Consider the following 25,895-nt stretch of genomic DNA (forward strand, 5'->3'; position numbering starts at 1 on the left):
ATGTGTGGCTAGGCCCAAGTGTTACATTTTTCCTGACATTCCTTCAAGCATGTTAACCACAGTGTGGCTTTATTCAAAGCCTACAGCTGCCTCCGGTTATATATCGCCTTGGGATTTGCCCTCATCAGATTTTCGTTAAGGTTTCTGCCAAAGGATTGGCTGAAGCTGAACTCTGCACTCTGTCGAAGAGGAAGGCACACAAATTAAAACAAAACAAAATAAAAGGCAAGCGAGACTGGCTCCTTTTTGTTAGAAATCCAGGTGTTTGCGAGTCACGTGCTTACTATGCAAACAAATGAATTCAATTAAAAAGAGAGAAAGAGAGACCCCAGGATTTTATGCGCTGCTCATAAAACTTCACGTTTTAGTTGAAACAGGCCTGCGCTTGACCACACTTTGGGGGAAAAAATCTTAGTATGAAGCTATATGAATTATTAAGCATGGAGTACAACTCAAAAGGAGTATAACTCATAAAGTGTACAGTGGTTTGAATACTAGACTGTTAATATTCTGGAGATTGGGGTTTGAATTTCTACTTTCCCTTGGAAACTTTCTGAGTAACCCTAAGTAATAATAATAACACAGAAATGCTGGACCACTCTCACAACCACCATGTCAGACTACACAGAGAAGCTACTGAAATCCACAAGTATGTGGACAATTTCAACAGAAAGGAGGAAACCATGAAAATGAACAAAATCTGGCTACCAATATTAAAAAAACTCAAAAACAACAGAGAGTAAACAATCAGGCACATCTAATCACCTCTCAACAAAAGATTTCCGCAGGCACTGCCAAGCCATCAAATGCTAATTAAGGTGGTCAGTTGAAACATTCACGCCTAGCTCCAGCAGTCAAGAGTCCTTTGTCCCACCCTGGTCATTCCACGGATATATATGCCCTTTTTTCCTAGTACAAACAGAGCTCACTACCTCTGAGGATGCTTGCCATAGATGCAGGCGAAACGTCAGGAGTAAAATGCCTCTAGAACATGGCCAAACCTACAACAACCCAATAATAATACTTTATTTATAGCCTGGACTCGGGGCGGCTTACATGAGGCCAAGCCCAACAATACAGTTATGCAATATACAACAAAGAACACAGCAGCAAAATATAAAGAAGATAAAAATAAAATACAAGCACCAATATAAATAAACACATAAACAGTATAAAATCACAATATTTAAACACATAAAATTGATCACAGTGGGCAGTAAGTCATGTTCTCTCAGCTTCAGAGAATGGCAAAGGCAACCCTCTCTAATGAATCTTGCCAAGCAAATCCTGTGTTAGGTTTGCCTTAGTTAAGGTCACCATATGTTGAAAACAATAAGAAAGGACATAACAAGTACTCAAGATGGAGGTTTCACTTGGAATGGAGACTCATGTTTTGCCCAAAAGCCAAAATTAGGCCTATATAACTTATGAATCCATTTTGAAAAGAGAAATCGTATCTTGCAACAGAAACAGGAATGCCAATTTCACTAGAATGCAGATCTAGTCTTACTTGACCCTGATTATATTTAAAAGGATCAAACCATTTAGGTCTTGCCTAGCACAACTCAAAACATGCCATTTGTCTGGTCTCTCTCCCGTCTCTATTTCCCTGGAGGCCAAGGAGAAGAAAAAGCACTGTTTGTTAAATCAACTACCTTCTGTGGTGAAAGAAATCTAGTGGCACGTTTGAAACGGAGCAGAAAAAAACTCAGTGCAAGCTTTGGTACACTCAGTCATTGTCAGATATTAAGAAATAGACTGAACCTAGGGAAGCCTATGTTATGAACTTCTTCCTTTCAAGGCCCATCAGCAGGGCGAAAGGGAGAATCGTGCCAAGAGGAAGGCACGTCAAGCCAACCCAGACTGGAATCACCTGAAACTGATGTCCTCATCATGGAAGAACATATGGGTCAAGAATATGGCTCTAAAGTCAGCTGCAGACCCACCACCAAGACACTACACTTGGAGGGCCATCATCCTCAGACAACGAGGGATCGCCTCAGTAAGTAAAGCAGTGTAGAATGAATGCAGTTTGATGCCACTTTAATGGGTATGGTTCAATGCTATGGTGAGACACTTAGCACTCTTTGGCCCTCTCCACGTGTCCATAGCATTAAGCGATGGCAGTAGCAGTATCAAACTGCTTTAGCTATACACTGTAGATGCAGCCTCAGTCTCAAAAGTGCTACAACACTACTTTATATTCTGACTAGCCGTCTCCTGCCACGCTTCGCTGTGTTCCAGTCTGTGTATATGTGTTTTGTGTGTATATATATTTGTGTATATATGTGTGTTTGCATATAGGTGTGTGTGTGTGTGGTTTTGTGCATGCGTTGTAATTTTTTTTTTTTTTTGGCTTTTAAAGTCTCGTCTGCTGTGTTTTTCAGTGTTTTTATGAGTGACTAGCCATCCCCTGCTACACACTGCTGTGGCCCAGTCTGTATATATGTGTTTTATGTGTGTATATATTTTTGTGTGTATGTGTGTATATGTGGTTTTACGCATACGTTGTAATGTATTTTTTGTTTTTTGGCTTTTAAAGTCCTTTCTGCTGTGTTTTTCAGTATTTTTGAGTGATGGTCACTTGTTGGCTAGAGAGGTGTATTGTGTCCAAATTTGGTGTCAATTCATCCAGTGGTTTTTGTGTTATGTTAATCCCACAAACGAGCATTACATTTTTATTTATATAGATCAGGGGTCCTCAAACTAAGGCCTGAGGGCTGCATACGGCCCTCCAAGGTCATTTACCCGGCCCTTGTTCAGGGTCAACCTAAGTCTGAAACGACTTGAAAGTACACAACAACAACCCTATCTCAACAGCCAAATGCAGGCCCACACTTCCCATTGAAATACTAAGACGTTTATATTTGTAAAAATTGTTCCTCGTTTTAATTATTGTATTGTTTTAAAGTGTTTCTGCACTTCAAATAAGATATGTGCACTGTGCATAGGAATTCATTCATTTTTCTCAAAATTATAATCCGGCTCTCCAACAGTTTGAGGGACTGTGACCTGGCCCTCTGTTCAAAAAGTTTGAGGATCCGATATAGATGGTCACTTGTTGGCCTGATACATGTATTGTGTCCAAATTTGGTGTCAATTCGTCCAGTGATTTTTGAGTTATGTTAATCCCACAAACAAACATTACATTTTTATTTATATAGATACAGAGTAACACAACTAAATCTTTGAATACCTCTGTGTTGATGTGGATACTGAAAGTTCAGTATATTTCTGTATATGTGTCTATATGTGTGTTTGCATATACATGTGTGTGGTTTTGCGCAAGCGTAGTAATGTATTTTTATTTTTGGGGCTTTTAAGTTTCTTCTGCTGTGTTTTTCAGTGTTTTTATGAGTGATGGTCACTTGTTGGCCTGGTACATGTATTGTGTCCAAATTTGGTGTCAATTCATCCAGTGTTTTTTGAATTATGTTAATCCCACAAACAAACATTACATTTTTATTTATATAGATACAGAGTAACACAACTACATCTTTGAATACCTTCTGTGTTGATCTGGATACTGAAAGTTCAGTATATTATCTTGCTGTGTCCTAAATTCTCAGATGAGACCCTCTGTACACTGTCATCCAAGATGAAGGGATCCACCAGCTAAATGTGGCAAGATACTGACAGCTCAATAAGCATCTTGGATTTCAGAAACTGAAGACACCAGGAAGTTTGCAGGGATGCGACAACCCACAATACAAGGCTGGTGGGCTCCCTTCAGCCTGATGGCTTATGACCAGAGAGGCCTCACTCCGGTACGCCAAACAGCCTGATTCACTACCACATTGTACCCAAGACATTTGCCCTTCTCCTCTCTCATTTTTCCAAAACAAAACCCAGTGTCTTTTGACAAGATGGCAGAAGAGAAGACAAGACTCTCCCCATCTTGTCTTCTCGGCTTTCTTTTATTATGCACTGTTTTACCCGCTGCCAATTTGGGCCACACAAAGACAACTGTTCGCAGCTCAGTACTTTTGGGTTTCCTCCAGGAAAACAAAACCTTGAGTTTTACACCATTTGGAAGCATTCGGATCCCTTATTACTTTCCTAGCTGGCAGCAGTTTCCAGCTCTAATTTTAACACCCGTAAATAGCTTCTTTGCTGGATTCTCTGGCATGCGGAAGACAGACACTCTTTTGTTCTGTGTGTAATAGTAAACAAGCGAGTGTATCATGTGAAGGGAAGAGCTTTCAGATCCTTCCACAGATAAACCTTAGGAAACTAAAATGTCCTTTCTTAATCAAAGAGGCTTTGGGGGCTATTATATAAACTGGAATAACAGCACTGGATGTAGGGATGTTTTTAGGGTGGGGCCTACTGTGTTGACTGGAATTATATGTTGCTATGTGTTTGATGTAGCATATATGTACTTGCACATGCATGCAGGAGTGGACACAACATGGACATTTTACTTTTGGGCGACCACTTCCAGAATTTCTAAGCAGCATAGCTATTAGGCGAAGTCACCAAAGCTGTCATTAGGCTCCAGGTTTCTGACACTTTCTCTTTCTCCAATCCTAGTTGGAGGCTCTGGGAATTTTCCAAACAGTAACGTTTTCAAGCTGATTTGGTGGGTGGAATAATTTATCCTCCCTAACTTTATTGTCATGTCATTTCATCTTTCTCTTGTCATATTCGTGCCACTGCCTGCTCCCAGTAGTCCGCCAGGGCCCTAACTGCCATCCTCTTCCTCTTCACTTGCTCTCTTCACTGTTGTGTAGCCAAGGGTTGTGCACTGTCTGATAGTCTGAGCTCTACTTTCTGCCATATAAAAGCACAACTGAGTCATTTCACATACAAGGTGGGTTTTTAAAAAAAATATTTTTGGCCCTCTTCTACCATACCATAAGAGTAGTCCCAGTCCTGTTCTATGCCTGCGAAACGTGGTCTACAGACATCAAACTCAACTCCTAGAACGATTCCATCAGTGTTGCCTCTCATTGAACATCAAGAAAACCCAAGTGCTCTTCCAGCAGCCAGCAGTCACCAGTCAATTCCTCTCCAATGCCAGAAATACAGCTTAATGGTGTAACATTAGAAAATGTTGACCATTCCACTCCCTTGGTAGCCACCTCTCCACAAAATTCAACATTGACACTGAAATACAACACCGCCTGAGCTCTGCGAGTGCAGCTTTTTTTCCAAATGAAGCAGAGAGTGTTTGAGGACAGGGACATCCGTAGGGAGACCAAGGTGCTTGTTTACAAAGCTATTGTCCTCCCAACCCTGCTATACGCCTGCGAGATGTGGACTGTCTACAGACGTCACATGCAACTCCTAGAACGATTCCATCAGCATTGCCTCCAAAAAATCCTGCAAATCTCTTGGAAAGACATGCAGACAAACATCAGCATGCTGGAAGAAGCAAAGACCACCAGCACTGAAGCAATGCTCATATGCCATCAACTCCGCTGGACTGGCCATGTTGTCTGAATGCCCGATCACCATCTCCCAAAGCAGTTACTATACTCCCAACTCAAATGTAATGTTGGTGGACAGGAAAATAGATTTAAAGATGGGCTTAAAGCCAACCTTAAACACTGTGGCTTAGACACAAAGAACTGGGAAGTCCTAGCCCTTGAGCACTCTAACTGGATGTCAGCTGTGACCAGCAGTGCTGCATATTGTGAAGTGGCACGAATGGAGGGCGAAAGGGAGAAACGTGCCAAGAAGAAGGTGCGTCAAGCAAATCCTGACTAGGACCACCTTCCACCTGGAAACCGATGTCCTCATTGTGGGAGAACATGCGGATCAAGAATAGGGCTCCACAGCCACTTATGGACCACCACTAAGACCATCATCCTCAAGCTACGAGGGATCACCTAAGTAAGTAAGTCAGACTTGTTTACAAAGCTCCAATTGGTTGCCCATGACAGGAAAAGCTCTATCTACGTATTGTAGAAGGCTTTCATGGCTGGAATCACTGGGTTGTTGTAGCTTTTTTCAGACTATATGTCCATGTTCTAGAGGCATTCTCTCCTGATGTTTTGCCTGCATCTATGGCAAGCATCCTCACTAACTCTGAGGATGCTTGCCATAGATGCAGGCGAAATGTCAGGAGAGAATGCCACTAGACCATGGCCATACAGCCCGAAAAAACCAACAACAACCCAGCTCTATCTACCTTTTGCTGAACTATTACAAAACAGCTGGAGATCTACTAGCAGATTTTAATCTAATTTTTACCCTCCCTTTCATACCAAAGTTGCATTGGGTATGCAAAAATAGTCACGTGGCCATAGTTGAGGTATTCCCATATACTTCTCAGTTTGGGGTAATGAATCTTAGACCACATCTGTGCAGCCTTGTCAAAAATGATTTTTAAATGCATTTCAACTTCATATACTTTCTGGAAAAATGGTGATTTCCGATACCAGAAAGGTGTCAACATTTGAGCTTGCTTGCCATGCGGAGATATCAAAAGTATGTTATAATTGAATGATTTAGATGCATATTTTCATTTTATCTCTAATGCTACTTTGGAGAGAGAAGAAAAGAGAGAGAAAGGCAAGTTCTCTGATCTGAAAAGAAATTGGCACAAGGCCCATCACTGGCAACCACTGTATCAACAACTGCTACCAATTAAAATGTTCTCTTTTTTTTCATTTAAAGAAGCATGGAAATGAAGTGAAGGGAGGTTTGAAGGTTCTCCCACACTGTACAAATCTCAGGGAAAATATTCTTCTAACCCTCTGTGGCAGACAATGCTGCGGAGTTCTCCAAAACGCCTCCTAGTTTTCCATCCAGACAAGAAATTACTGCTAATTAGTCACAGTAAAGTCTGCCAGCCAACACAGGGCCATCTGAATGATTAGCGAGTTTGGAATCCCAGATTATCATTTGTGTGTAGGATGTTTATGGCATGTGTGACCAATGGAAACACTGAAGGACTTCTTCTTAAGAAGGGTGCACACATGCTTCCCTGCAAGCTTATTCAACAGCTATATAAATAAAAATGTAATGTTAGTTTGTGGGATTAACATAACTCAAAAACCACTGGGCGAATTGCCACCAAATTTGGCCACAAGACACCTAATAACCCAAGCAGTGACCATCACTAAAAAAATGATTTTGTGATTTGGGAGTAGTAGCTGCTGGGATTCGTAGTTCACCTACAATCAAAGAGCATTTTGAACTCCACCAACAATGGAATTGAACCAAACTTGGCACACAGAACTCCCATGACCAACAGAAAAAAATTGGGAGGGTTTGGTGGGCACTGAATTTGAGTTTGGGAGTTGTAGTTCACCTATATCCACGGATCTGGACCAAACTTTGCACAAATACTCCATATGGCCAAATATGAACATAGATAGAGTTTGTAGAAAATAGACCTTGACATTTGGGAGTTGTCGTTACTGGGATTTATAGTTCACCTACAATCAAAGAGTATTCCGAACCCCACCAATGACAGAATTTGGGCAAACTTCCCACACAGAACCCCCATGACAAACAGAAAATACTTAAGGCCATCCAATCCAACTCCCTTCTCAAGGGCAAGGAAACATAATCAAATCCTGACAAAGAGCCATCCAGCCATAGATATAGATAAGATATGATTCACACACACAGAGAGATAGTATCCTAGATTTGAAAGGGACCCCTAAAGAAGGACAATTCTATGTTGCATGTTCCAGAGTAGGCAGACCAGACAATGTCCACATTTACACTGACAAAGAAACAGCAAGAAATATTGTTTACCCACAAGCATAAAGAAATAACATATATTAGAAACCAACACTTGCTCATTACTTTTCCAGATCACCAGACTGGGCCACAGCAATGCATGGCAGGGGACAGCTAGTTCTGAATATAAACATCATAATAAGAAAGAATGGTCTTACATCCCTTGAGAGTCAGGCTTGTGGGCTCTTCTACTGATATTTAGGTAATCTGCTTTCATCTAACACCTTTCCTACCACAAAATGGAGATTGAGGAAAAATAAATTTAACCCTTCCTTTCACACCCACCCCCCCTTTTTTTAACCTTACAAGAGCATCTTGAGTATTTTCTCAGATACACATATATGGCAAACATTCAATGCTGTTATACACTGATAAGACAGAGACATAGATAGAGGCATGGTAGAGTCTTGCTGATCCGGCCTTCACTTATCCGATATTCCGTCTTATCTGACACACTTATCCGACACCCCTCCTTTTCCTCCAGCATTTCCCCTTCAATAAAAGGAGTGCTCCCCAACTTTCTCTCCATTCCCAATAAGTGGAAAAGGCAAGACAAGGAGGAGGAGGAGGGAAGAAAGGGAGGAAAGAGGCAGGACCGGGGCGGAAGCATCCTCCCTCCTTCCCTCTGTGATTTCCACACTCCTCTTCCACATCTGGGCACTTCCTGCTGGGCCCTCTAGCCCTGTGGCATTGCCTTGCCTTAACCCTTTGAGTCCCTGTTGTTAGTATTCTAGGTGTCTAGTACCACGTTGAACAAGTAACAGTAGGAGACTCCGTATTATCCGACAGTTTCGTGTATCTGACGTTCTTCCGCCCCGTTTATGTTGGATATGCGAGACTCTACTATCTATCTATCTATCTATCTATCTATCTATCTATCTATCTCTCTATTTAGAGGCTATATAGAGGCTTTCCATCTTTGGCATCTTGGAGGCTGTGTTCGGTTCTGGCCACAGGGGGAGGGGGGTGCTGTTGCTACACTTTCCCTGCCAAAGAGCTATGCTCATAAACTTCCTCCTTGATCAAATCTCCAGCATTTTTCTGGCATTTCCTTTTGTATGTCTTAAATACCTCCCTGCTTAAGTGGTACCTATTTATCTGCTCACATCGCTGTTTTTGAAACTGCTAGGTAGGCAGAAGCTGGGCTAAAAACCAGGAGCTCACTCTGACTCGAGCTTTGAACTGTCAACCTTTCAGTTGGCAAGATTTACTGCAGCTGGCGATTAACATGTTGTGCTAGAGCCATTCCTACAGCTGTATTCCAATCTTCTAGCTTTCCCAAGATCTGCTCTAATGACACATGACAAAGCTCAGATTTGTGAAATATCTAGTCAAATGGAACTTAGTGATGGCACACTTCTTTCTATGGGCAATAGCTTACCTTTCAGAGGAGTGGTTGCCAAGGGGGAGAACAACAAGGCAAAGACAGGTGGCACTGTCTTCAGCATGCCCTGGAAATCCACAGTCTCTCCTAGGGCTAAAACTGAGCTCAGCAATTCCACCCTCATTGCACATCATTAAAACAAAAACTCAATTCAGATTCTCTTGAACTATCCAATGAATTTTTCTCATATGGGAAAGGAATGACAGTAGTGCAACTCCATATATTTATCTCAGTAAAGGACAAAACAAATGCAAATCTAAAAACCCAAACATGGCCCTGGCCCCCTTCTTGGGCAACCTTCCAAGCTAGAGAGCTGGCAAGAACTGGCAATCAGCAGAAGGATGGAAAAGGCACACAAACCTCCTCCTTCTGGCACTTCGGAGCGGTCTGGCTTTGTCTCCTTATGCTGGCCTTCTGCCACTTTCACAGCAACCGCTCGGCAAATGGCTCCAAATTTGCGATCCAAGGAGCGGACTCCTGCCTCCCGGGTGTATCTAGCACAGAGCAGCAGCCAAGGTTAGCCTTTTAGCATCCATCTAAAGAGACATGAACTGGAAAGCCTGGGCTTAATCTGTGAGTTTTATTAGATACACCAAGACATATTTCTGAGTTTGGCAAGTAAACTGCTGAGGATGATGAAAAAGGAAAGAGAGACATGCAAAGGATGCCTGATGGGCTCAAGGAATCAGCATCCACATCTCAAGAAAAAGAATGGATGAGTTGTGCCATTGTATGTAATGTGTTGTGTTTGCAAAAGATAGGTGAGAAGTGTAGTAACTGGGATTCCCCCCACTTACACACATTTGTTAAACTCCACTATATGTGTTCTAGTTTGGTTTGAACGTTTATTTCATAGATGTATTGCACTTAGGGCGCTTCCAGACAGCAGCAAATCGTGGGTTTTAATCAGGGGGAAAAAAAATCCCGAGACTTCAGAAGAGGTCCACATACAGACCTGTTGGTCCCGAGATTTCTGCCCCTGTTGTCCACACTTGCTGCTTTCTTGTGGGACTTAGAGGCTCCCAAGATGGCCACCATGGGACTTTCACCAGAAATTTCAGTGGGTTAAAAAAAAAGATGTGAATAATTGTATAAGTTCAGTTCCTAGGTTATATAAGGTGCAGGCCCAACTGTGCAAACAGGGTGTTGTTCCTGGGTTCTATATGTTTGTTCCTGATTGCTCTGATTGTGAAAAGATGTACGTTGAATAGGGGGGCACAACTTCGTCCTGGCCAGAGAAAATGTGCCCTCCACACATTTCATGAAGTTTCTGGCACACAAACCATTTTTTGCATTCTACTCAACTGTCATTTTTTTTAGGAACCAACCAATTAAGAACAAACATTTAAAACCTAGGAACTGACCTAGATTAAAAAAATCCCATGATTTCCAAATGCAGGGACATACAGACATGCGAAAATCTGTATATTCGGCTCAGAATTGGGATATTCCCACACTTGAAAATCTCACTTTTTTGCCATTTGCAGTGACTGTTTCTACGTTTACAAGGAATGGTGTCTAGCCGCCCTCTTGTTTTCTGGGAAGCTCCTGGGATAAAGGTACTGTCCCTTGGCCCGAGTTATTGGGTAAAGACAACTTTGAACTTTTCTCTTCTCTCAGCCATGAGGGAGGAAAGAGGGAACTACAATTTTCCTAAACCTATGCATATCATCCTGAAAATTTCAGAAGGCCAACCTTGCTTAGGAGTATACAATCACAGGACCCCATGAAAGTTAAAAACTGCAAATAATGGCATTGCTGGGCTTTTACCTGAGAGAACACCCCTCTAGGAATTTCAGAGCTCTATGGCTCTATAGTTAACTTGCCCTCAAAACCAATCACAGAATTGCACTGGAGGACACAGAAATTCTTAGAATATTTTCATCAAATTTGAATAAGCAAATTCACAAACATCAAAAGTGAAGAGAGAGGGGCCAAGAAGACAGTTCAACCTTGTCTCCTGTATTATGCTAATAATATAATGTAATGTAATATATTGAATATACATATAATATTTATAATATTATAATGTAATACTATATAATACTAATAATAATATGATACTATAATTATATTTTTGTATTACATGTAATATTACTAATAATATTACAATATAATGGTATAGGACAGTATAGTAATATATAATACTGATATTGTACTATGCTAATAACATAATATATTCTATGTATATATGTCTTGTAAGCTGGTCTGGGTCCCCTTTGGGGTGAGAAGGGTGGCATATAAATGTTGTAAATAAATAAATAAATAAATCCACAATGTGCAGGCAAGTGTAACTCAAAGGATTCCTTTGTTCTGATCTTGGGAAGGGGCTTCATCTTGAAAACCCACCTTGCGCTAAAAGAAAAATACAACATCTAGCAGTGCAGACCCAAGCACTAGGTGTACTTAAGGCTGTGTGTCTTTGTTCTCTGTTTCTTCATCCTTTTCCATCCACCTGTCACTGACAAAGACATGATTTAAAGTCCTAATGACTTAAGTCCCCCCTCAGCTTGGAAAAATTACAATTCTTAAAAATTCAGGATAGAATTTAGGAACAGCACAAAAAGCAAAAACATTACCGAGTGATGATTGCCAGAGTTGTATCTTGGGGGATTTGAATCTGCTGAGGTGTTAGTCCATGCTGTTCAAGTTGCTTTGGAATCAAATGACGGTGTGCAATTTCCAGCTTCTCCTCCTGCGTGTATCCTTTGAAACAATAGTCTCATATCAGAACTAGGTGATAACATGGGGGGAGCAAGAAACGTTGCTATATCATACCATACATACACAGTTTTGACTTTTGTAGATTTGATTATTCACTGATTTGATTAAAATGTTGTCTGTGGGAATCACTAGATCCTCCATTGTGACTCTTTTGATCCACTTGGTCTGGAAGGGTTAGGCAACCTGATATCTATTGAATATTTTGATCTATCACAGCTCTAGGTTGCCTACCATCATAACCTATGGTAAAGAAAACTAACAATGGTGGAAAATTTAAGACTTGCTCCCCATTTGAGGCCAAATCCAACTTTCCCCTGATGTGAATCCAGTCTTCTGGGCTTCCTTGGATGGGTAGATCTCCTTCTCCATAGAAGTGTAGTTTGATGGTTACCTAGCTTGTGTACAATATCCCTTATTTTTGTATTGTTGAAGGCTTTCATGACTGGAATCACTGGGTTGTTGTAAGTTTTTTGTCCATGTTCCAGAAGCATTCTCTCCTGATGTTTCACCTGCATCTATGGGAGACATCCTCAGAGGTTTTGAGGTCTGTTGGAAACTAGGAAAATGAGGTTTATATATCCGTGGAAAGTCCAGTGTGGAAGAAAGAACTCTTGTCTGTTGGAGGTAGGTGTGAGTGTTTCAACTGGTCACCTTGATTACCATTTAATGGCCTAGCATTTTCAAGGTGTGGCTTCTTACTGCCTGGGGGAATCCTTTGCTGAGAGGTGATTAGCTGTCCCTGATTGTTTCTTGTCTGGAGTTCTCCTGTTTTTGAGTGTTCCCCTTCTTTTTAAAGGCTGAAATGCCTTTCCCAAGATTCAGCTGCTGTCGGTAAGAGATGTACACTAAAATGTGCTATTATTTTTGGTTTCACCTTTTTTCATTGCCTATAAATTAACAGTGCCTTTTAAGAATTTTGAAAACTGAACTCAGCCCTTGGGTTCCAATTGAGTAGTAGTAGTAGTAGTAGTAGTAATAGGGAGCCAAGAAGACAGTTCCATCTTGTCTCCTGCGACATCAGAGCCCCAGCAACAATATAATATTATATAACACTAATATTATGAATGATGTATTTGTACTATACTAATAATATAGTATATTTTATGTACATATGACATGTAAGAATGACCACTCAACCCATCTGGTTGTCTTAGCCTACAGCTCTCCTCAGAATAAAGCATCTCTCCCCCCCCCACCGCAAAATGGCTAAACCTCATGATTCCTCCCTGTTGGGCTCCTCTCCTACAAATGCACTTTTATCCCTATCTCACTCAGGGTTTTAACTTTTTAATATTTTATCTCTTACATTTGGCCCGCCCTCTGTGTCTGGTTTTACTATGCTGCTTTATTTTGTTGATTTTGTTATTTCATACTTTGTTATGATGTATTTTTTATTGTGTGTTTATTATGTTGTGTTATTTTGGACTTGGCCTCATGTTAGCCGCCCTGAGTCCCCTTTGGGGAGATGGTGGCAGGTTATAAATAAAGTGAATAATAATAATAATAATAATAATAATAATAATTATAATAATAATAATAATAATAATTATTATTATTATTATATGCTCTGAGTCCCCTTCAGGGTGAGAAGGGCGGCATATAAATCACGTAAATAAATGAATAACAACAACAACTTTATTCTTATATTCCTCTACCATCTCCACAAAGGGACTTGGGGTGGCTTACCAATGGCACAAAGTGCCTAAAAACAAACATAAAAGTGAACACAATATAAAATACAATAAAATAAGACACATGCATGTATAAAAACATAAATTCAGACTCAATCAAGCTCTGATCCTCTAACCATGACGGTAAATTACTGGCATAGAAACAAAAACTGTGACTGAAAATACTTGGAAGGTTCCCTAAAGCATGTAGGCTGTCACTGAACGGTAGCCCTGGTATCACGCCTATCATGCCAGAAACATTTAGATCTATCACAGTAAAAGCGCTTCTACAGTGTTATAACCAATGGCGAAAGACATTACTGTTTTAGACTCTTTGTCATTACCTGGAACCTGAATGATCTCCATTCTGTCCAACAAAGCAGGCGGGATGGTGGCTGTAGTGTTAGCGGTGGCAATGAACAGGACTTGAGACAAGTCAAAGGCTACATTTAAGTAGTGATCGGTGAAGCTATGGTTTTGCTCTGGATCCAAGACCTTAAAGAGTAGATTAGAAAAGAAATTGGACTGTTCAATCTGCACAGCCATATTCTTCAGCAGAGACAGGAATGTCCTTCTAAGTAAAGAGACATACTTTAGAAAATAGTTTCAAAATGATGGCAAAGGAGATTGAGTTGCCCTGAGTTTTCTGAGGTGTGTGGCCATATTCCAGAAGCATTCCCTCCTGACATTTCACCCACATCTATGGCAGGCATCCTCAGAGGTTGTGAGGTCTGTTAGAAACGAAGCAAGTAGGGTTTATATATCTGAGGAATGTCAAGGATGGGAGAAGGAACTCTTGTTTGCTTGAGGCAAGTGTGAATGTTGCAAATGGCCACCTTGATTAGCACTGAATGGCCTTGTAGCTTCAAAGCATGGTTGGCTGCTACCTGGGGGAATCCTTTGTTGGGAGGTGTTAGATGACCCTGATCGATCCTTGTCTGGAATTCCCCTGCTTTTTGAGTGTTGCTGTTTATTTACTGTCCTGATTTTAGAGGTTTTTTTTAAAATACTGGTAGCCAGATTTTGTCATTTTCATGGTTTCTTTTTGTTGAAATTGTCCACATGCTTGTGGATTTCAATGGCTTCTCTGTGTAGTCCGACCACTCTAACAACTACCATGTCAGACTATACACAGATATATAAACCCCACTTGCCTAGTTTCCAACAGACTCTTCAACCTCTGAGGATGCCTGCTATAGATGTGGGTTATTTATTTATTTCGTATCAAAAGCATTGCATAAATTAGTATAAAATCGATCAAAACAGAAGGAGTGCAGGTGGCTAAATATCTTTTGACCAAAAATGGGCAACAGCAATAGCATTGTCTGTAGCCTTCAACAGTTCTTCCTCTATACATGAGGCAGAGCACAGTGGACAAGCATACAGAGTTGTCTGTTCTGCTCCACAGTCACATAAGGTGTGGGATTGTTTTAGGTAGTGCCATTTTGCCAGGTTGTCTTGATCTGCCCACTCCACTTCTGAGTCTGTCCAGGGACTCCCAAGTTGCCCAATCTTGGTTTGGGGTTTCCTGGTCTAGCTGCCCAGATGGAGACCCTTGCTTTGCTGGTGGGACGCCAAGAAAAGTGGTAGTTTTCCTAAAGCTTTTCCTTGTTTCAAGTCTACTGAGAGGAGGCTGGTAGCCATGGAGTGGGTGGCTTTCACAGTGTTCAACCTTATTTCTCTCACATTTAGCAGCAACTTCCCGTCGCACATCGGGGGGGGGGGGGGGGGGAGGCAAGCCAGCTAGCTTGTAGAGTTTGTCAACAAGTGTAGGTTTAAGACATCCTGTGATTACTCTGCATGTTTCATTCAATGCTATGTTCACCTGCTTTGCATGTGCAGACCTATGCCAAACAGGGCAGGCATACTCAGCAGTTATGTAAGACAAGGCCAGGGCTGATGTTCTTACTAATTTTGGGTCTGCATCCCATGTGCTGCCAGTAAGATTCCGCAGGATGTTATTGCGTGCAGCTACTTTGTGCTTGGTGTTCAAGCAGTGTTTCCTACAAGCTAGTGTTCGATCTAAGGTGACACCGAGATATTTAGGATGTGGGTCAAATGTCAGGAGAGAATGCTTCTGCAACATGGCCATACATCCCAGAAAACTCAGCAACCCATGATTCCGGCCATGAAAACCTTTGACAACAAAAGAGATTGAGTCTTTCTAAAAACTGTATTTAATTTTTGAATTGTGAAGTTGAAACTGATCACTGGAATAAAGTTATCTTTAAAAGAAAGAGAAAACAGGAATACCAAGTTGTGATTAGTGAAGAAGAGAATGCAAGGGGTAGTATAAGTATGGTACAGGTTTATAAAGATTGTGTATTTTATATTGTATTTAATAATCTGGTGTTCATGTATTTATTTGCCTTGCCTTGTATGTGAAAGGCCTATGGTCTAAGCATTGAATAAACTAACTAACTAACATAAAGATTGTCCACCACTTTAATGTCCAGGACCTCACTTGCTCCATATCTTCCAGAATGCAAAGCTAAGATCAGAAGTTGGGTAAGCATGCCAATAAGGCTCTGGAAAATCCAGCACAACAATTCCTAAGATTCCCTCAAAAGAAAGAATCAAAAAGGTGTCAGAACAGAAACAGGACATGTGTTTTGTTTTCACACAGCTCATTCTCAATCACTAGCATAATAGGCTTAGACATCAAATGATGAGAAAGATATCTGCCTGACACCTTGGAAAAAGCACTATTGATCAGAGGATGTTACATTCAAATAATTTGAGCTTGTATACAGTATCTTCCTATGATCACAACCTATTGAAATGAGTTCTGTTGATGAGCCTCAAGAAAGAGGGATGGGGAGAGAGGAAAAGAGAGACAGAATGGGGGACAGCTGTGTTAAAAGAATTAAAAGGTTTACAGGATTTACGTGTGGATCCTAGGTCTAAAAAGGTCAAACACTCCTATTTTAAAACATCAGGATCAAAGCAGCATACACATGGGATTTTCTCTGAGCCACAGACAACAAGGGACACACACTGGAAGAGTGGCTAAGATTGTAAGTGTCGCCACACAGACTCCTACATTTAAATAATCTTGACACATACAAAATATTTTTTGCACAACTCTGAAAAGATTAGTTTAAGTCAGCAGTCCTCAAACTAAGGCCCAAAGCCCAGATAAGGCTCTCCAAGGTCATTTACCCAGCCCTCGCTCAGTCTGAAATGATTTGAAATCACACAACAACAACAACAACAACCCTATCTCATTAGCCAAAAGCAGGCCCACACTTCCCATTGAAATACTAATAAGTTTATATGTTAAAAATGTTCTTCATTTTATTATAGTATTGTTTTTAAGTTGTTGTTTTTTTGTCACTACAAATAAGATATGTGCAGTGTGCATAGGAATTCATTCATAGTGGGGTTTTTTTCCTTCAAATTATAATCCAGTTCCCCAACAGTTTGAGGGACTGTGACCTGGCCCTCTGTACAAAAAGTTTGAGAACCCCTGGTTTAAATTATGCCAGCATTTTATCTATACATCTTTAGCATTAAATTAAGCCTATGCAATGAGAGATGGGAAGTATTTTATTTTATTTATTTACCATATTTATACTGCGCCTTTCTCTATCCCAAATGGGACTCAAGTCGGCTTACACAGAGGCAATTATTTAATGCCTTAAAACACATACAATTCCAAAATATTAAAATAAAATTAAAATTAATACATATTAAACATTTTTTAATGTTGGGGATAGAGTGATTTGAAGGTCTCTCAGTCATAGGGTCCACATAAGTTGAATGATGCCAATTAAAAGAAACAATATAATGTAATATATTGTTGAAGGCTTTCATGGATAGAATCACTGGGTTGTTGTAGATTTTTTTGGGCTATATGGACATATTCTAGAGACATTCTCTCCCGACGTTTTGCCTGCATCTCTGGCAAGCATCCCCAGAGGTAGACCTCTGAGCGCATCCTCAGAGGTAGACCTCACTATCTCTTGAGGATGCTTGCTATAGATGCAGGTGAAACGTCAGGAGAGAATGCCTCTAGAACAACCTACAACAACCCAATATAATTTAAATAGAAATGTAATACAACTTCCTAGAGGCGGAAGGTGACTTTTGTACCTGCTGCTCACTCTGCCCTTTAGGCTCTTAAGTTCCAGTGGGCAACATCAAGGCTCTTGCTTTTCCTTCTTATATAAGAATTTGTTCTCTATAAGACAGATTTAAATTAAGAAGCCCATCAAGTAAAGAATACTCTTAAACAGAAGACTGCCCCTGGCAGCTTCAGGAATAATAGATTGTACTCTGTGAAATAAATGATCTGGCTTTCTGTATATCAGGAGTCAGAAACCTCAGACTTTGGGGATGAGGTTCGGCCCTCCCAGTTCTCTCTGAAGTCATTTCCTTTTCCCTGTGATGCCAACATTTGTGGGCTCTTAGCTTTTGATGCCTCTTCTAGGGCTGTGTTTCCTGGCAGTAAAAGCTAAGCTAAAATGTGCTGCTATGTTTGTTCCCTGGAATATATGGTAGCTCCTGAAAACTCTGTAACTGAACATAACTCTCAGGGAGAAAGGGGTTCTCCAGCTTGCCATACACAGAATTATCATTAGCATATATCGAGGCTGATCCAAAACATCATTATACTACATTTCAGAGTCTTTCAGGGGGGGAAACCCAAACTTTGTCATGTTCTGTATTTCAGATGGTGTATTTCTGCCCATAAGATATTTTGGTTGCCCTAGTACTCTTTATTTGAGCTACAATAAGAGGATATGACTGTCTGTGTCTCTAGGTTTTGCCTTTCTGTTAAAAGCAGTTTACTAACAAGATGGAGCACATCATCCAGCTAAGAGTCTTTCTGAGGTGAAGGTTTAGACTTCCAGCACTTCTCCTGATGTGCAAATCAGCTTTGAGAAATGTCTGGTATTGTACTCTGTGCAACCGGCCACCTAATAGCCTCATGTTCTCTTCAGCAATTCACCCACTGAAACAAGTGGTGTATTTAGCCACTTGTGCTTCCCGAGTTCACCTTGAATTACAACAGGCGTACATGTCTGGAGTGCCCATTTTAATTTAGCTTTAATTGCCATCCTATTACTCAAGTGACTTTGGCAATTGTGTTTTGCGGTTGGTTAACAGGGTATAAGTGCAGACGAAATGCGTAAATGTTTGTATCCGTGGCACTTGTTCATCCACGAATGGACGGTAAATTACCCTACTATTTCCTTCTTAATAGCCTCAGTGGAAATCCCTGCAAACAGGCACTCAACTGGAATAAGAGCTAGCAATTCATGTGTTAGCAGCCAAAGCAGCCAGTTGTGTAGGGCATTGTCTGGTTTTGTTACCACCCTCTTCTCTCCCCCCCCCCCCGCCCCCCATATACATGGTACATGGTTTGCATTTCATTTTTTTAATGATTGATATATGAAGAGAACTATATCTTTCCTCTTATTTGTCCCATCTCAATCCTCCTGTGTTGACCCTACTCACAGTAGAGCAGCATTTCTCAACCTGGGGATCGGGAACCCGGGGGGGGGGGGGGGCGTGAGGAGGTGTCAGAGGGCTCACCAAAGACCATCAAGAAACACAGTATTTCCTGTTAGTCATGGGGGTTTGTATGGAAAGTTTGGCCCAATTCTATCATTTGTGGAGCTCTGAATGCTCTTTGATTGTAGGTGAACTATAAATCCCAGCAACTACAACTCCCAAATGTCAAGGTTTATTTTCCCCAAACTCCACTAGTGTTCACATTTGGGCATATTGAATATTCGTGCAAAGTTTGGTCCAGATCCATCATTGTGTCAGTCCACAGAGCGCTCTGGATGTAGGTGAACTACAACTCCAAAACTCAATGTCAATGCCCATCAAATTCTGCCAGTATTTTCTTTTGGTCATGGGAGTTCTGTGTGCCAAGTTTGGTTCGATTCCATCTTTGGTAGAGTTCCGAATGCTCTTTGATTGTAGGTTAACTATAAATCCCAGCAACTACAACTCCCAAATGACAAAATCAATTCCCCCCAACCCCACCAGTATTCAAATTTTGGCGTATCGGGTATTTGTGCTAAATTTGGTCCAGTGAATGAAAATACATCCTGCATATCAGATATTTACGTTACGATACATAGCAGTAGCAAAATTACAGTTATGAAGTAGCAACGAAAATAATTTTTTAGTTGGGGGTTAACCACAACATGAGGAACTGTATTAAGGGGCCGCAGCCTTAGGAAAGTTGAGAAACACTGTTCCAAGTCCTAATCTTCTGATTTTTTGATTGCATTTTTATTCTGATCAATGACTAAGCCAAAGTATAGAAAAATCTGAACCATTTCAGTGTTTTCACAGTCTTCTTTGAAGTTATGCTAATCATCTATCTTTGTTATTTTTGCTTTCTTAGTGTTCAATTGTATATTGTATAAATTTGCAACTATGTCTATACATTAGTGCAAATCTGTGTGCTCTTTCTCAGTGGTATGCTTTCTCTTTTCAACCAAAGATTTTCCTTAATATTAAATGCATACAGCAAACACTGCTGTTCTCTTCATTTGCAGGTTTGCGAGCCCATGTCCCAGTTCTTTCAAAGCTCTCTTTAATTCTCCCATTCCAATGTCAGAAATCTATATATATATAAATGCTCTGTGCATAACGAGTACCTTAAAAACAAAAGAACCAATGAACGAAATCACACCAAATTTGGCAACAAAATGTCTCAAAACACAAGGAGTGACCATCACTCAAAAAAATTATGATTTTTGTCATTTGGGAGTTGTAGTTGCTGGGATTTATAGTTCACCTACAATCAAAGAGCATTCTGAACTCCATAAACGATGGAATCGAACCAAACTTGGCACACAGGACTCCCATGACCAACAGAAAACGCTAGAAGGGTTTGGTGGGCATTGACCTTGAGTTTTGGAGTTGTAGTTCACTTACATCTAGAGAGCACTATGGACTCAAACAATGATGGATCTGGACCAAACTTTGGCACAAATACTCAATATGCCCAAATATGAGCACAGGTGGAGTTTGGGGAAAATAGACCTTGACATTTGTGAGTTGTAGCTACTGGGATTTATAGTTCACCTACAATCAGAACATTCTGAACCCCACCAACGACAGAATTGGGGCAAACTTCCCACACAGAACCCATAACCATCAGAAAATACTTAAGCCCACCCAGTCCAACTCCCTTCATTAGGGAAAGAAAACATAATCAAAGCGCTCCTGACAAAGAGCCATCCAGTCATAGATATAGATAGATAGATCGATAGATAGATATGATTCACACAGAGAGAGATATACTATCATAGATTTGAAAGGGACCCCTAAAGAAGGACAATTACGTGTTGCGTGTTCCAGGGTGGGCAAACCAGACAATTTCCACATCAACACTGACAAAGAAACAGCAAGAAATACTGTTTACCCTCACACATAAAGACATTACATAGATTACAAACCAACACTTTCTCATTACTTTATTTTCCAGATCACCAGGCTTGGCCACAGCAACGCGTGGCAGGGGGGCAGCTAGTATTCACTAAAGCCAGCTGATGTAGTATGGAGGAAATAGCAGAACTCAGCTGAATGGAGTAAACAAGCGAAGATTTATGGAGGTATAATGTAGCATCATTAAAACAACTCCTCCCAGTAATATTTGTTTCTGAAAAGCAAAACAGTTCTCCAGAAAGAAGTCTAAACTCCACATGGGAGTTTCAACCCTTTTAATATGAAAGCAGCATGGCTGGCGTTCAAAGGGATCACAGAGTGCATGGAAACTGAAACCTTGTAATTAATGCAATGAGTGAAATTAGATCTAAGTAGTGGGTGTTGGTTTGATTAAAGAAGAGTTCCAGCATGTCTGAAACTGTGAACCCTTAATTTCCGCAAAATGCAGACTCCCTAATCCCTGCATGCCTTTGAGCCAGTTGCACAACTTTGAGTCACTGCATACAATATATGTCTGGCCTTAGATTGAGATGACATCTGAAAGCAGGCCAATCCTCTGTTGTTCATACTAAAAACAAGGTGATCCACCTTCATGAGAAAACTTGACCCAGTTAGCTAGAAGTTTGTCCAGGTTTGCACTGTTGGAGACATGACAGAGTATTCTGCATAACAGGAAATTCTGTCCCTTGATGTAGGTAGCAATAACCAGGGAGAGAAGACACTATCCTGCATAATTACAGTGGAGAAAGTCATTATAATGATTTTTCCCCACCTTCTTTATCATAACCACCAGGAGAAAGACTTCAATTCTTAAGTCTCTTGTGCTGACATTTATTGATTGATTGATTTACCGTATTTATATACCGCCTTTCTCAGCCCGAAGGTGACTCAAGGCGGTTTACAGTTGGGACAATTCTATGCCCCCAACAACATAAGGTAATAGTAAAGGTTTCCCCTGATACTAAGTCCAGGGGGTTGGTGCTCATCTCCATTTCTAAGCCAAAGAGCCGGCGTTGTCCGTAAACACCTTCAAGGTCATGTGGCCAGCATGACTGCATGGAGCACCGTTACCTTCCCGCCGGAGTGGTACCTATTGATCTACTCACATTTGTATGTTTTTGAACTGCTAGATTGACAGAAGCTGGGGCTGACAGCGGAAGCTCACGCCGCTCCCTGGATTTGAACCTGCAACCTTTCAGTCAACAAGTTTAGCAGCTCAGCGGTTTAACCCACTGCGCCACCAGTGGCTCCAACAATATAAATTACCATTAAAAACAATTAACATTAATATAAAACCATATCAAACCAGTAAAAACATAAGTCCTCAGTGTCTCATTACTAAAAGTATTTTCCAATCGCATTGTCCAGTCATTCTGTGGGTCTAATAATAATGATAAGATTCTGATGTGAACCTAGAACTGTGTTTCTCCGCCTTCCTAATGCTGTGACCCCTTAATACAGTTCCTCGTGTTGTGGTGACCCCCAATCATAACATTATTTTTGACGCTACTTCATACCAGTCATTTTGCTACAGTTATGAATTGTAATGTAAATATCTGACAAGAAGGGTGTACTTCCATTCACTGGACAAAATTTGGAACCAACATCCAATATGCCCAAATTTGAATACTGGTGAGGTTGAGGGGGGATTGATTTTGTCATTTGGGAGTTGTAGTTGTTGGGATTTATAGTTAACCTACAACCGAAGAGTCGCCTGTGGGCTGAGAAAGGCGGTATACAAATAACAATAAATAAATAAATAAAAATAAATAAATAAATAAAGTTTGAACTCCACAGCAATGGATTTGAACCAAACCTGTCACACAGAAATCTCACGACCAACAGAAAATACTGGAAGGGTTTGGTGGGCTTTGACCTTGAGTTTTGGAGTTGTAGTTCACCTACATCCAGAGAGCACTGTGGACTCAAACAATGATAGATCTGGACCAAATTTGGCACAAATACTCAATATGCCCAAATGTGAACACTGGTGGAGTTTGGGGGAAATTAGACCTTGACACCTGGGAGTTGTAGTTGCTGGGATTTATAGTTCACCCAGAATTAAAGAACATTCTGAATCCCACCAATGACAGAATTGGGCCAAACCTTCCAGAAAGAACCCCCATGGCTTGAAGGGATTTGCTGGCACGAGCCTCCCTCCAGCCTTGCACCCTCTCCCTCACTCACACATGCGCATCATGCATCATAAGACACCTGGAATAAATGTTGGGAAGTTTTTGTCCATTTTATCTCCTACAGAGAAAGGCCCTCTGACCAGAAAATATATATATATTTGTTGTGTCAGGAGCGACTTGAGAAACTGCAAGTCGTTTCTGGTGTGAGAGAATTGGCCGTTTGCAATTATGTTGTCCAGGGGATGCTTAGATGTTTTGGTGTTTTACCACCTCTCATGTCCCCACATGGAGAGCTGGAGTTGATAGAGGGAACTCTCCCGCGCTCTCCCCGGATTCGAACTTGCGATCTGTCTGTCTTCAGTCCTGCCGGCACAGGGGTTTAACCCTCTGTGCCACTGGGGGCTCCTAGAAAATATATAAAGCTATTGCATCCCAACATTTGTTGATATCTATTTTGTCTATATTTAATGTACACCCAGAGAGAGAGACACACATTGCCTAGGGTTAAAGACAGACTCCCAATGGCATTGCGAAATCCTCCTTATACAAACCTCAGCTGTGACAGAGGTTTCTTCTGTGCATATATATGCAAGGCAACTCCCTCTTCTGTCATCACCTTAACTCCATTAACATGATACTATGATCGGCGCCCACCAACATCACGCTCACTGATCCTTCCACTTTCCTCCCCTGATTTCTAGAGCTCTCTTGCTTTGCACGTGATCAATTAGGAAGGCGGCCTTGACATAAAAAGTTCTCACATAATACATGACAGGACCTCCACGATGCCCAAGCAATTGCATGCCACTGTCAGAATAATTTATCCTTTCCATAATGGCAGCAATTCAACTCTTTGGCTCGGCAGCTTGAATTATAGCCCAGAAGAGTGCTGCTAATTAAAATTATGCATCCTTCATCCACATACTGAAATTGAACAGTTGTCAAGAATAGAAAGCGATCTCAATTAGCTTTCATTACTGTAGCTTTTTTAAAAACACATGGAAGAAAGGAAGGGGGGACAGCGAGATTAACTTATAATGCTATATGAATCTAAAATAGCTCACTTTTACCAAGTGATGATATTTTCCCCCTTCTTCTCACCCAGACCCATTTTGAAATCCCTGCTAAAGCTATTACACACTTCTGCTGCCAATTTAACAGAAAGGGGATATTGTATTTCTTGGTGACAGTGGAGTGCATTAATTAGGAAAGTGGCACTTGGGTTTCAAAAGGTAAGACTGAGAAGGTTCATCCCTGCTCAGAAACACAAAAACAGCTTTGCCAGCTGTTGGAGGGAGGCATCAGGCCAGTGGTTCTTAACCTTCCCAATGTTGCAACCCCTTAACACAGTTCCTCATGTTGTGGTGATCCCCAACCATAAAATTATTTTTATTGCTGCATCATAACTGTAATTTTGCTAATGTCAATATCCGATATGCAGGATGTATTTTCATTCACTGGACCAAATTTGGCACAAATACCCAATACGCCCAAATTTGAATACTGGTGGGATTTGGGGGCGGGGTGTGACTTTGTCCTTTGGGAATTTTAGTTCCTGGGATTTATAGTTAACCTACAATCAAAGAGCATTCTGAACTCCACCAATGATAACACTGAAGCAATCCTGTAACACAGAAATCTCACGGCCAACAGAAAATACTGGAAGGATATGGTGGGCTTTGACCTTGAGTTTTGGAGTTGTAGTTCACCTACATCCAGAGGGCACTGTGGACTCAAACAATGATGAATCTGGACCAAACTTGGCACAAATACTCAATATGCCCAAATGGAGTTTGGGGAAAATAGACCTTGACATTTGGGAGTTGTAGTTGTTGGGATTTATAGTTCACCTACAATCAAAGTGCATTCTGAACCCCACCAACAATAGAATTGAGCTGTGCTTTCCACACAGAACCCCCATGACCAACAGAAAATACTGTGTTTTCTCATGGTCTTTGGCGACCCTTCTGACACCCCCTTGTGATCCGCCCTGGGGTCCTGACCCCCAGGTTGAGAAACACTGCATTAGGTGCTTCCCTTTTCAGCAGAGGCCCACTGGCATTACCTCTTCTCCCCATGTCCTCAGATGAAAGAGCCTGCAAGCCTTTTCAAGAACTACCACCTCATTTCCTTCACCACCCTTAAAATGTAAGTATTATTTCAGTCATTTCCAAGACAAAAGGTAACAGCAGTTCAATCTACCTTTATTGTAGAAATGGCTGCTGACTAGATCCCTGACCAATAAATACAGATGTTCTTCTCCACATGAGTGCACACTATTGTTGATAAGGGCCTTTTATAGAATCATACAAGTTGGAAGATATCTCATGGGCCATCCAGTCCAACCCTCTGCCAAGAAGGAGGAAAATCACATTCAAAGCAGCCCTGACAGTTGGCCATCCACCCTCTGCTTAAAAGCCTCCAAAGAAGGAGCCTCTACTACACTCCGAGGCAGAGAGTTCCACTGCTGAACAGGTCTCACAGTCAGGAAGTTCTTCCTCATGTTCAGGTGGAATATCCTTTCCTATAGTTTGACGCCATTGTTCCGCGTCCTAGTCTCCAGGGCAGCAAAAAACAAGCCTGGATGTGTTACCATCCTATGGGAGGCTTCTCTCATGTCCCTTTCTCTCCATGATATTGTGAAAAAACAAAACAGGTTTAACATACGCACAATTTCTCTCCATGATATTGTATATGTGGTAAAGCTGTTTTTCTTTTTCTTTTTTCAACTAAATTTCCAGAATTCCCTAGCTGGGAGACAAAGATCTTGATGAAACTTTTTCAAGCTCAAAGAATATGTGCATAACATTATGTTGTAATATTGTTTATCTACTATGGTTTAGCTGAAAAGGGTAGGTTGTTGTTTCT

The 25,895-nt window shown here is 41.0% G+C and overlaps 1 protein-coding gene across 1 annotated transcript in view; it reads right to left on the minus strand.

Moving 5' to 3' along the window:
* Window positions 1–25,895, minus strand: part of LONP2 (lon peptidase 2, peroxisomal) — a 68,698-nt gene that overhangs the window by 12,409 nt on the left and 30,394 nt on the right. The window contains exons 9-11 of the mRNA XM_060787799.2: window positions 13,821–13,971; window positions 11,662–11,788; window positions 9,443–9,576 (exon numbers count right to left, since the gene is read on the minus strand). Coding sequence (XP_060643782.2) covers window positions 9,443–9,576; window positions 11,662–11,788; window positions 13,821–13,971 — 412 coding nt within the window. The remainder of the gene's footprint in view (window positions 1–9,442; window positions 9,577–11,661; window positions 11,789–13,820; window positions 13,972–25,895) is intronic.

This window comes from Anolis sagrei, chromosome 8 (assembly GCF_037176765.1).
Source record: "Anolis sagrei isolate rAnoSag1 chromosome 8, rAnoSag1.mat, whole genome shotgun sequence".
Taxonomy (NCBI): Eukaryota; Metazoa; Chordata; class Lepidosauria; order Squamata; family Dactyloidae; genus Anolis; species Anolis sagrei.